The sequence below is a fragment of the Mustela putorius genome, unplaced genomic scaffold (assembly GCF_011764305.1).
Source record: "Mustela putorius furo isolate JIRA1106 unplaced genomic scaffold, ASM1176430v1.1 tig00003901_pilon_pilon_pilon, whole genome shotgun sequence".
Lineage (NCBI taxonomy): Eukaryota > Metazoa > Chordata > Mammalia > Carnivora > Mustelidae > Mustela > Mustela putorius.
The window spans coordinates 9,075,985-9,089,251 of NW_025422049.1; the positions used below are offsets into that span (position 1 = coordinate 9,075,985).

At 40.4% G+C, this 13,267-nt stretch overlaps 1 protein-coding gene across 4 annotated transcripts in view; it reads right to left on the reverse strand.

Moving 5' to 3' along the window:
- DOCK11 (dedicator of cytokinesis 11) overlaps nt 1–13,267 on the reverse strand; it is a 191,553-nt gene that overhangs the window by 52,766 nt on the left and 125,520 nt on the right. For all 4 annotated transcript variants that reach the window (XM_045068324.1, XM_045068323.1, XM_045068322.1 and 1 more), the window contains 6 exons: nt 12,294–12,405; nt 6,363–6,429; nt 4,834–4,881; nt 3,147–3,289; nt 1,769–1,884; nt 502–639 (listed from right to left, as the gene is read on the reverse strand). In XM_045068324.1, the coding sequence (XP_044924259.1) occupies nt 502–639; nt 1,769–1,884; nt 3,147–3,289; nt 4,834–4,881; nt 6,363–6,429; nt 12,294–12,405 (624 nt within the window). The remainder of the gene's footprint in view (nt 1–501; nt 640–1,768; nt 1,885–3,146; nt 3,290–4,833; nt 4,882–6,362; nt 6,430–12,293; nt 12,406–13,267) is intronic.

The following is a 13,267-nucleotide window of genomic DNA, read 5'->3' on the forward strand; positions in this document are numbered from 1 at the left end:
GTAAGCAGCCTGAACATTTGGAGCCTGCAGACACAATTAGCTTTGAAAGGCAGAAATCATTCGCCTGAACTCGTACTGAGTGCCTACTGTTCGCAGGCTATGATAGGAGACCCCGGGGTTAGACAACCTGGTCTCTGCTTGCCAGGGGCTCATACAGAAGCACGTGGATTAAGTTCTATAACCTCGGCATGAGAATACTTGGAGAAGAAGCAAACTAGAAAAAAACCCGGCAAAGCTGGTCATCTGAAAATGAGACTTTTCCTAGGAGCCTGTGGAAAAGGGGAAGGAATGGCGATGTGAAATAGAAAGCATGTTCAGACTTTACGGGGTTCTTGTTGGGCCGTCTTTGTGTGTGCTGCTGTTCTACATCTGTACTTACAAAGGCCCTACTTCATAGCTTCGTGGACTGAGGTTGGAGGACGTCACTCCAGGGCCCCGCGGTGCCCTCTTTCCTGCCTGCCATGGAGGGAGACCCACAAGCAGCTCGAAAGCTGTCCTTACCTTACTGATGAAGGCTCGCAGGGAGGCAAAAACATGTTTCAGCGACGCTTCAGACTGTCCATTTTTAAGGAATGCCAGATGGATATCAAATACTTTTTTCATTAGTGGGTTGTGGCCATCGTTATTTAACAGTTGACTCTACAAAACATTTAAAAAAAATACATTTTGGGGGTGCTTGGGTGGCGCGGTTGGGGAAACATCTGCCTTTGGCTCAGGTCATGATCTCAGGGCTGTGAGGTCGAGCCCCACACCGGCTCCCTCCTAGGCGTGGAGTCTGCTTAAGATTCTCTCTCTTCCCCTCCCTCTGTCCCCTCCTCTATTCTCTGTCTCTCTCTCTCTCTCAAAAAAAGTAAACCTGGAGGGCCAAAGCAATTAACTGCATTACACAGAGAAGAGGGGAGAAAATGACTGATTTTAACTCACGGGGAAGCAAGCACAATTTTCTACTTTTGAGTTCTCCTGCTAATATTACATTATGGGACAGTTACGTCATTTTTACTCTTCAGAGCACTCTCCTATTATCTCATCTTACTCCCTCGACAACCTTGCAAGATCATGGTTTTTACCTTCTTCTTTTTAAAATCCTCACGAAAAAGGGGCACCTGGGTGGCTCAGTTGGTTAAGGAACTGCCTTTGGCTCAGGTCATGATCCTGGAGTCCCAGGATCGAGTCCCGAACCGGGCTCCCTGCTCAGTGGGGAGTGTGCTTCTCTCCCTGACCCTGCCCCCTCTCATGCTCTCCCTCTCTTTCTCATTCTCTCTCTCAAACAAATAAATAAAATCTTAAAAAAAAAATCCTCACAGTGCTCATTTGTGTGGAGAAGCAAACATCTGAGAAAAAGCACTGAACATCTGGCCAGGGAAGCTAGTCAGCCTGCCTTGGCATTGTCAAGCCTGACAAAACGCCTCATCACCATGGGTATCTGAGCAAACCAGTTCAATCCTAATTCGAGCTAAACATGACTGGATATATTTATAAAAGTGTGACAGAAAAGGGCTTTAAACACACACACAAAAATCAAACAACAGAAGTTCAGAGGTAGCAGGAAGCTTGAGGGCAAATGAGTCCAAACCCCTCCCTTCGTGGATGTGGCAAGGGAGTCTCCGTGAATCCCCAAGGTCACACAGTAGCCAAACGAAGTCTGTCATCCAAGTTTCCAGACTGTTCATTTGGGGCTTTTTTACTACGCTGTGCTTCCTCTGACTAATTAATTTGTGTACAATGTTTTCTTTAGGACACCACCTGAAGTGTGACTTCCCATTTTTACCTTGAAGCACTGGGTGAAAAACGAGATGGTATCCAGCACCGTTAGGGAAACTTCAGTAGCAGTGTTGCCTTCGAGAAGTGCCTGATGGAAAATGTCTGCTTCAGTTGTTGCGGAGCCTAAGATTACAGAAAAATAAGTTAACACAGACCAACGCAGAGAATCACGTGACTGTTTTGAATGATTATTCGCCTCCCCCGCAAGACTCAGCGAGAGACAAGCAAGAAGAAAGGGGGCTCTCAGTATCCGCAGACCTAATGAGCTTCGCTGTATTTATTTATTCCTTAATCAAATATGATCCTGGCTAATCAATGCCACTCATTCTTACTTCAGCTCTGTTATCAACAGCCCTGCAACACGTAATTAGGTGTCTCCGCTTCTTTGGAGACAAGATCTCAGGGATGAACTCAGATGATGTGACTAGGGAACAAAAATGAGAAATTGCAGACAGCCGGCGACGTCACCTATGGTGGTGCTCCCCCTACCTGCCAGATGTTTCTAATCATGCCAATGTTAGGGGACTTGTTTCTAGATTAGAAGAAAAACAAAGCACCTGGGCCGACCGAAGGCAGCAGGTCCCTTATATTTTTACAAGGGACAACAGCAAAGCCGAAGTCCATAAAACTTGCATTTTTTTTAAAGGTCTTGAGTCTATTATTAGCTCAGGGTCCATCTACCCAAGACATTTGTTTTTATTATTAGTCCTCATGACAAAGCTAGTTTGGCTGGCTTCCTTTTCGGCAACCTCCAGGGGACTATATGGAAATGAAAGATTTCTCTTTGACTTTTTATTAATATTTGCTTTTCAGAGGATCACTTCCACTTATAGAACCCTCCAGCCTTCCCTGCCTGGTCAACATTTCTCTCCTTGCCCTGTTCTCCTTGTCAATATTTCAACACATGTGCAATATGCCTTTGTCAAAATAGTATTTGCAATTCTCTCACTTCTGCATTCAGCTCAGCAGGGGTAAGCCCTTAAAATCATTGAATGAACAGATATTATATATACTGAACAAATATTATAGATACTATTATATGAAGATGCCATTGTTTGCACTGAAGTTTAACAGTAGGAATGAAGGCTAGCCAGTGTAAAATAATATGATGAGAATAGCAACTCAGTGGGGGGAAAATCAGTTTCTTTAATACCGAACTAAGAGAAAAACCATGGTTACCTAAAAATCACTGGAAAATCCACACATAGTTTATTAGGTGTTCCTGGATGACAAAAGGACTATACATAAACACAGAGATACATAAATACATCCATAGATGTGTGGTCATTTCCGATTGTACTGGTGATTTAAGCTAGAATTCCTTCAAGGTTCCATAGCATTATGTGTATGTTTCGAATGGGTAGCCTACCCACATTTTCACTTACTGTGATTAAGTGTAAATGAACTTTCCAGGCTGCTAAGATGCTGAAGTCGGGCCTGCATCACTCCTGATCTGTTTCGAAGAGCTGGCATGGTCTGCGATTTTCGGTCTATTCCAAAGTGCTTGGACAGCCAGGCATCATGTATCCTAAAAATATTTTAAAGTTAGGAAATGGAGTACTCTAATACTATAGCTCCATGATATTTTTTTAATCTTTAAAAAGATTTTATTTATTTGACAGAGAGAGAGACAGCAAGAGAGGGAACACAAGCAGGGGGAATGGGAGAGGGAGAAGCTGACTTCCTGCTGGGCAGACAGCCTACACAGGGCTCGATCCCAGGACCTTGGAATCATGACCTGAGCTGAAGGCAGATGCTTCAGCAACTGAGCCACGAAGGCACCCCTCAATGTTATTTAAATAAATAAATAAATAAAATCAAAACAAAAGATGAGGTTTCCACATAAACAGTACACTGTGTTCAATATTCTATCTACTATTACTCAGCTTGAACGAGGCAGCACTGGAAATTGTATGAAGTTTTAGTGGATATTTAAAAGAGCCTCTGCTATGAGAATATAACTAAGGAATTTAGAAAAAGCTTCTTCCTTTCCTCCTTAAAAAATCAGAATCAAGTGGCCAACACTCTGTAAGGCTTGGTCTTTTCTCAAAAGGCAAGGAAGGGCAGGAGTCACAGAAAATAGTCCGAGGGGTACTCAGAGTGGAAATGAGGTGGGGAGAATTTCTGGGGTTAGATGTGCACGAAGGAATGCCAATCTAATCTGTTTCTGGCCTGGCCTCAAACCTCGATCACACATGTCTGTTACTAGGATATGCCAACTTTTGTTTTCCTTCAGTTTTAAGATCCCATTAAAAAAAAAAAATTACAGCTGGGTCATACGGGAACCCAGGAAAAAAAAAGAGTTTGTCTATCCTCTAGTAAACAGAGTGGGAGAGCCAGCAGAATCACAGAGGTGAAGGCTCACAGTGGTAGTTACCAAGCTGGCTCCAAGCCACAGGGAAAGAGAGTGGAAATCGTCACCAGAATTACCCATTATTAGGATGTTCCTGACACTCAGCCATGAACTCCATCCAAAGTGTCTGTTTAGTTCTTGAAAGTGCCATGGAATTTCACTTTTATAAAAAGGACTCTATCTGAGCTCCTTAACTCTACCCTCTAAAAATAGATCTCATTGAAATAAGTGATCTTTTTCTTAGGGTCCCTCAAACGTGTCCTAAAGTATTTACTTCATCAAGACTTAGGCGGCAAAAAGAAGAGAATAGCTCACAAAGAATGCATGTCCCAGCTGCTGTTGCAGACTTCTATTTACCTTAGCAACTGAAGTCAATATTGACAGGTTGTTGGTAAAAGTACAGACCTTACAGTTGTTCCCACTTTATGATTTGCTGCCTTCCCCGGGATCTAAGCCTTTTCTCACCTCTTTCAGAAAAGACAAGTGTCTGTTCTTGGATTAGAACAGAAACTCCGCGTAGCAGGCTAACTGCTACCCTTTGGAAAACTTAAAAATACATCCATTCACACTAGTTTAATTTACAGTTTGAGCTGAGACATGTTAAATGAAGCCCAGGTAACTCGCAAAATGAAGAATCTAGGTTTTTACGGGGCACGATCAAGACTGCCATCTGTTGGAAGAGAAGGAAAAAAAAAAGTGGAAATTGTAGTGGGAATTACCTGGCTATGTTTCTTTTCCCCATGTATCTGAAGTGGAACAAACACACTCTAGGAAGAAAAACAACAGCACATTAGCGAGATATTGCCACGCTTTGCATTTTAACGAGCAATATTCAAAAACTCATGTGTTCCAAAGAATGGCCCATTTAAACCATATTACAACAATATGTTTTGGTATACAGATACATACACATAACTACTTGTGGGTTTGCCATATTATATCTTTCTAGATTTATTTGCTACAACTACATTAGCAACCAAACTCTCCATATTTCTTCACCTACAATTCTAACGACATTTAAAAAGTTTGTCAATGCAAATGATGATTCTACGTCGTGCTCTATAATGTTTCATAGCAAAGATCTCTAGTTTTACCCATTAATACCTAAAGAAAAAGTTTCTTAAGGCCTAAAAATTAGAGCAATTGCTATATTTTTAAAATGGCATTAAATACACCTTCTATTATTCAAAAATCTCAAACACATCCAGAAGTTGGGAGGGGAGCATACTAAATTCCCATGTACTCAGCACCCACCTACTTCAACAGTAATCGGCACAGGGCCATTCTTGTTCATTCTCTACTCTCAACAGGTGTCCTGCTCACCCTCCATTCTCCCTACCTCCTATATTTTTTTTTGAAGCAAACCCCCAACATCATATATTTTCATTAGTAAACATTTTGATATAGTTTTTTAAAATTGCAACCTCCGTTTTGTTTGCTGATGTTTCCTGCAAAACTTTGAAGACTTTATATGTGCACCGAGTATCCTCTTTTTGTTTTGAAAGACATGCACACATAAACATCATATTTATGCATGCTCTTTATTTATTTTTAAAGCAAGCTCTGCACCTAACATGGGTCTTGAACTCATGTCCCTGAGATCAAGAGTTGCATGCTCTACCGACTGAGCCTGCCAGGAGCCCCTGGGTGTTATTTATCTAAAAATTCCTCAGATTTCATTTTAATTTTTCTATTAGCTTTCCATAAGGATATGCAGATAGCTCAGCAAACAATCTAGGACAACTTCCCAACACCACCTTCCCAACTTCCCAAACAACACTCGATTTTTCCCCAACTGCCTTGGAATGGAGAAGAATACATATATATATGCATATATACATGTGAAAAATATATATATATGCACATTTCTGATGCTGGTAGAATTACTCAGCTCTACAGAGGAGTACAAATTCTAAATTCCAGTCATTGAAGCTGCTCCATTAAGCCAGCATCGGCTCCAAATGAATGCTTTTGGACAGCTGATGCCACTTCTAGTTTTCTAGATCACAGAAAGACTGCTGCTGGGATGAACGATGGTCTATTATTAGCTAATTTTGCTGCTATCATAAGTATTCCATCTCCATGTTTTGTCCCATCTGTATGAAGAACCTGTGTGCTGGCCTTGATGCTACCAAAACAGTTGACTATTTCCTATGTTATCAGTAAATAAGCTGTTGGGGGAGAAACAGGTAATATTTTAACCCCCAAACAAGGAGAAAATTGATGAAAATAAATTAGTATAACTTACTCGAGAAGGATGAGAATGTTTATGAGCTCCTGAGGAGAGACTTTATTCCAGTAAGTTAAGAGAGTATCTGAAAATGGAATAAACAAAGTGGCAGATCTTGAAATAAGCACAGTAAATAGCACAGTGCCCCCAAAGTATCAATAACCAAGCTTCAACAACCATCAGTTCCCAGCCAGTTCTTTCATCGATGTCCTCCTCTCCCAGCTCATTGTTCAAGGCACACATTGTATTTGTGTGAATTAATTCCAGATATATCACTTTATCTGTAATTATTTAATGATTATTTTTATTTAGTTTGTAAATATTCTTTTGGATGGCTGATACTAATCTTCATATCATCCCTGAAGACAGAGGAAGGGAAAAAGGACTGGGGTGTTTTCAATGAACTTCCTGAAATTTTGCATAATGCCGCGTGCTTAGGAGTATTTTTCCGAAAGGAGGGTCAAGCACCTTTGCCTGCTACTCTAAGGGCTCTGTGAACCAAAAAGTTTGAGAACTTTAAACTTGAGAAGAAGAGATTTTTTTTTTTTACCCTTTGCCTTTGTATTATAAACTCTGAAGTCTTTTTTTTTTTTTAAAGATTTTATTTATTTATTTGACAGACGGAGATCACAAGTAGGCAGAGAAGCAGGCAGAGGGAGAGGAGGGAAGCAGGCTCCCCGTTGAGCAGAGAGCCTGATGCAGGGCTCGATCCCAGGACTCTGGGATCATGACTTGAGCTGAAAGCAGAGGCTTTAACCCACTGAGCCACCCAGGCACCCCATAAACTCGGAAGTCTTGCTATTATGCAAATAGATACACACACACACACACACACACACACACAGTTAAAAACAAAACAACAGGCTGAATGAAAATGGAGTTGCTTATGCTAAGCCTCCCACCACCAAACCTAGACAATTACAGTTCCCACTCGCCCAGGAATGGAATTGTAAACCAGTCAATTAGGAATCATCTGATGGGCACTACTAAGGTAATCTGCCTGACAGAGCCCTGGCATCCCCTAGACAAAAGTGACTTTGCAATAACAAACCCACTTTCCCTGCATAAACTTTCCCTGCATAAACTTCCTTGCTCCAGCTCCCTTCTACCTCTAGAAGTCTTTCATTTTGTACAGCACCTCAAGACTACTTTGTCTGCTAGATTGGATGCTACCTGACTCTAATCAATTTTTGCTCAAATACACTCTTACAAACATGCCTGCTTATCTTCTAACCGTATGTCCAGGCGCATGTATCTAACTATCCCAGATATAAAAGTCCCTTAAATCTATCATGTATACTTCTCTTTTGACCCGCTTCTTTACTCCAACACAGTAATTTACCGAGATTAAAAAGAAAAAATACTGCTGCCATTTAACTCTCCATTCATTTTTCATTTACTTTTAAAAAGATTTTTATTTTTAAGTACTCTCTACGCCCAGAGTGCGCTAGAACTCAATTGCGAGATCCTGTTGCATGCTCTACCCCCTGAGTCAGACAGGTGCCCCCTCCGTTCCCTTTTTATGCTACTCAGATATAGCTCTTGGCGCTCATAGCTCTTAAATGTAAAAATGTCATAGGCATCGCAAGAGTGGTAAATGACAAAACTGCCAACCCAGCTACAACCTGGGCAAGATAAGGATGGAAGACTAGGCAATGTTGGCTAGGCGGAGAGGGGGAGACAGGGAGGAATGCAGGAATTTTGACTTTACTTCCAACTGTTTCTAAAAGCCACGGGTGTTGATACTTTCCAAAACACTGACCCTCAAGAATAAAAATGCTAAAAATGGCATCGTTAGTTTGTTTAAAAAAAAAAAAAAAAGCGGGCAGGGACTTCCGGTCTCCCCCACTCCTGCCTTTTGATTGCCGTGCTGCTGGGAGAAGCCCAGATCCCCCAGAAGCCACTGGGTTTCCGGCCTCTCGGCCTCCTGTCGGAGAGCAGCGTGAGGGCGCCATCCTCTCTCTCCCACGCAACGGCTCTCTTCCCACCAAAAGGCCGGTGCCTTCTTCCCACCCAAAAACTCCGGAACTTTCTGCCCATCCCTGAACCACCCCGGTGCCAGCCTCGTGCCCAGAGACAGCTTCGCAGGTCTGTAAAAGGGGAAAAGGCCTCATCCCAGCCGCGGCTTAGTGCTAGTCAGCAGCTCCTCCGCCATTTTCTCGGCAACGGCGGTAGCGCTGTTAAGCCGCTGGCCTGTCTCCACCGTTTCCAAACCCCAAATCGGCGAGACATGATGCAGGCTGGGAACATGGGTGGAGGAGAGAGGGGAGGTGGTAAGAAACCCTCAGGAAGAGAAAAATTACAGTTTAGTGTATGTGATGTATCATCTGATGATTTTAAAAAAACCTGGCTAATGCTAAAAGAGCTCCACGACAAAGAGCTACGCCGTTTACAGGCAAAATTAGCCAGTTTGAGGAAAGAGCGACTGGCCGATGGAAGGTGGACGGGCTCCACAGCCAAAATTAAAGAGCTGACCGCGCAACAGAAAGTCCTCAGTAGCACCATTCAGAACTTGCGAGATCAGTTAAATGCAAAAACATGTGAACGCTGTTTGCTGAATGAAAGCTACAGGAACACACTACAGCAGGAATTTTACGATATCCAACAACAAAATCTTCACTTTATTGCTCAGCTTACTGAAGAAAGGAATAGGTTAAGGGAAGAAAATCAGAAGCTTTCTGCAGAACTAAAACGGAATCTGCAGCATTTGCCCCCTTCTTTTTCTAGTAGTGATGATGAGGTATTCATTCCCTGTACTCAAAGGTCTGTGCCAGTTTTCTCGGTCAGGGAGCCCTCCCCAGGAACTCATGTGTATCTGCCTGTCAGATTGATAAAGCAATCAAATACTGAAGAGATGAAAACTGGACGAAAGGAACGACCACGAAGTCCAAAGTTTTCGATTCCATTTTATAGTCAGGACCTCTTCGAGGACCGGGAGACCTCTCCTGAGCAGCCTTATCCTAATAGCAGTAAGCCTGGCACAGAGAGCAGTACCAATCAGAAGTCACCTGCAGGGTTTCCTTTAACATCGATAGTTGGTCCTCAAAAGGGGCAAGGATTTCAAGATGTTTCAAACCACGAAGACCAGCTTGGCCAGCCGAAAAGGAAACAGATCTTCACCCAGAGGACCTCCACCCAAAGGACCACCACACAGAAGTGTGAAACTCAGATTGACTTCTCTTGGAGCCTTTCCAGTATTTCTACCACAGGCAACCCCACTACTCAAGTCGTATCTGAAACTTCAGAGGAAAATATGCCTGATTATAAAGGAAGTTCATTTCCCCCTTTTACACAGAGTAAGGAAAAGCCCTCTTTAAATGTATTTCCTTTTGACTATACTGTAAGATCTAGTGGGAAAAAATCGAAGAGTGGTATAACTCAGTACAACATTGGGTTTTCCGTAAGAGATTGCAGCTACCCGATACCTTTCACTGAACAATCCACTGGGAAGAAGAATGTTAATGAGTCTACAGATAAGGAGCATGATGCCAATAAGCCTCTCGGTGATACCCAAAGTTTCATCTCAGGGTCTGCAATAAAGAGAAAAGCCAGGACACAGACAGAAAAAGAGGGAAAGTAGCTTTGCCTCATCCTCTCAAGGAAAATGCTCTTCTTTTACAAGAGGACAGTCTTCCTGTCAATTCAGACTGTGTAACTGATTATCCCTGACTCTGATTCCATTTCTCCAGAAATAATAAACAAGACAATAAGAAAAAAAAAGTTTGGCAAATGACTAAGACTTTGAAACAGTGACTTATTGCCAATTAATAAAATGTAGCCACAAATAGAAAAGGAAATTCATTCTGTGGAATTCCTCCACTTCCACATTATAAGTGTAGAGGTCTGTCATCTTTTTGTTGAAACTAAGTTGCTACTGTTTATGAACCAATAAAGCCAAGAAAGGACCTGAAGAGTATGGACTTCTAAGGGTTCAACATTTAAATGCATACCGAGTAACTAAAATATTTACCAGACAAGACAAAGTAACTAGAATACATCCACTGAGAAAGATCCAGAAGCAGAATTTTTCAGAATAAAATGAATATGACTTTACACATACAAAAGATAAAGAGGAGATGTGACATGGACTGTATACTAGTTATAAAAATGTGCTTTTAAGAATCAAAAAGCAAGAGCAGAAGAGAGAAAAATCTAAGCAAAAATTCAGCAAGCAAGGTCAACATTTACAAGAGGAGCAGAACTATGAAGTTCTCAAGAAACAAAGCAGTTATGGTCTTATCCATCACATTAAACAAGCTGCCAGAGGCTTAACCCTGGTAATTACAGTATATGGTGTGAGAGTGGGCGTGTGTGTGTGCAGGTGCACACATGTGTGCATGTGTGTGCACATGCACTCTGCTGGAGTGGAGATAAGGAGAAAGTAGTCAGCAGTGCATCTCCCCAACTCCTTTCCCTGCCCCCTCCATTTTTCCTCCCCCTGCCCCCAACTCACTTTCCCTGGGCAGTGGTGGTATTCAACTACTTTTTTTTCTTATTTTTGTTTGTTTGTTTTTTCTCATGTGTCACTTAGGCCTTTTAAAAAAAAAAAAGCAAATTTATTGAGAGAATTCATGGGCCATAAACCCCATTTAAATAGTGCACAATACAGCAGTTTATAGTATTTTTAAAGAATTGTAAAACCACCACCCCAGTTTTAGAATATTAGATATTTAGAATATCTAAATATTTTAGAATATTTTCATCACCCTAAAAGGAAACCCCATATACATTAGCAGTCACTTTCCACCTTGTTGCTCACGTCTCCATCTTGCAGGAAGACAAAAACAGTGAGCTGTGGCTGTAGTTGTTAACTGATCCATTATCTCTCAGACTGAAATACCACTGGGGTTAAAAATGATCTCCCTTTATTTCTTTCCCAAAACAGGGAGGTACATCATATAGTCTCAATATAATCTTTGACTTTTACTCTAAATTATTTAGTCTTAGAACTTTAAGATTATAGTTGTTTTTTGACTTTTATTAATAAACTCTAAGATTTATTATTCATATCTAGCTTTTCTGAGGTCTTTGATGGTTAACTATCAAATTATTTTATGTTTTTATATCCTGCATTATTATTTAAAAAAAGATGTAGAGTAATATTTTAAAATATTTAACATAGAAATATTTAAAAATACTTGAATATAAAAATGTTTAAAATATTTAAATATAGAAATGTTTAAAAATAAAGCAAGTAAGTAAAATATAATTATGATAATCAGAACCCGGGTGCTTTCATGTTTTTCATTCCTGCATACATTTTTTTTTTTTAGTAAAAATATTGAGAAAAGGAAGAAAAAGGAGGGAGTTGTGTAAGTGAATGTGATATTTGGGAATAAGATAACCTAATTTTACTTCCAGAGGACTTGCAGTTTATGAAAACCCTTTGGTTAGTCTATCATATAAAGAAGTGTTAAAACTAATAAATAATACAACTGTACACCAAAGGGGGAAAAATGAAGCCTGAAAAACAGCGTAACACCACACAATGCCACAGGCAGGCACCATGAAGATAACAGCAGCATTCCCGACCCTCCGAGAACACTTCCTGTCTTTTTGTTTGCTTTTGGTTTTCCAAATCCTGGGTCAAATAAAAGCTTAAGTATTAAATGTGACTCCTGGTTATTATTTCCTTCTGTTTACTTTGGTCATTTAATGCGATACAAGCTCTGCATGGAAAAAAATATGTTTAGCACTTTTGAAACTACAGTTTCATTTTAGAAATCAATTTTTAAATTAAAAAAACAATAGTGTGAAGAATCAAACCCAGATGACCCCAATAAACCCATTTTAAGTTAGAAACAGAGGAAAGTTTTAAGGTCAGAGTCTGCAACGATCTGTTTCTAATGTGCTCGTGTTTTACGTACAGGGGACGATCAAATATTTGTTGCATGAACCTGTGAAGGGGGATGTCTAGTAGAGACCATGCTTAATATGCTGGTAACTCACCTTCGGAAATCATTTTCACTATATACAGGTAGCACATTAAGAGGCTTCTGATTTCATACTGGTCCAGTCGGTTATATTGGGATACACTGCTCCTGGTAGAACCCTGTCGGGTCTGTAATAGAAAGGGCTATTGTCAAACAATATTGGTACTAGAGATTCCCATAGCCTTTAACTCAATAACTATTTGTATCATTGGTCCTGCTAATTCTAAGCCCAAATCCAATTTTCTATCACACTTGGAAGGTAAATGAGCTGAATCTTTCTTTGTTGCTACTGCACAGAGTAGTATCACTAGAAATTACCTGGGGGTCTTCATCAAGATAACAGCCATGAACACTGTTTCATTCCCGTGAGCTGTGTTTAAGTAGCAGTAAAAAATTCAAATTACCGTATGTGGCTATTCCAGGAAAAATAGCTTTTACATGCAGGAGGAACTTAACTAAGGTATATGGAAGCACAGAAACATTTTAAGCTCTTTTCATTTAAATCTTTCAGAGTTTATAAATTAAAATCCAACCTACAAATCATAGGTCAGGAAATCTGTATTTTTAAGGAGGGCTCATATGACAAGATAATTACATGAAGAAGAATCCAGTAATACTTTAAAACCACAGCTTCTACAAACTAGTGATGTTCCTTTTAATGATTTTTGTTAAAATCTCAGTTGTTAAGCATGACAAGATCTGACTTATTTGGGGACTTATATGAATAGAATGTTAATAACCTAAAGAATTTACCTTATTAAAAACCAGTTCTTTCACAGTTGAGCTAAACTGAGCTGGAAATAGGCATTTACTAAACTAGGATTTACTAAGAACGAACTTTCACTTAGAGCACAACACCTAGGTTCTGAATGTTTGCTAGCTGTGTGATTATTAAGTCATTTAGCTTCTTTGTCTTTTATCTGCCTTACCTATGATAATGTCTATTGACAGAATTCTAAAAGCCCTAAAATAGGTACCTTTGTGAATGAT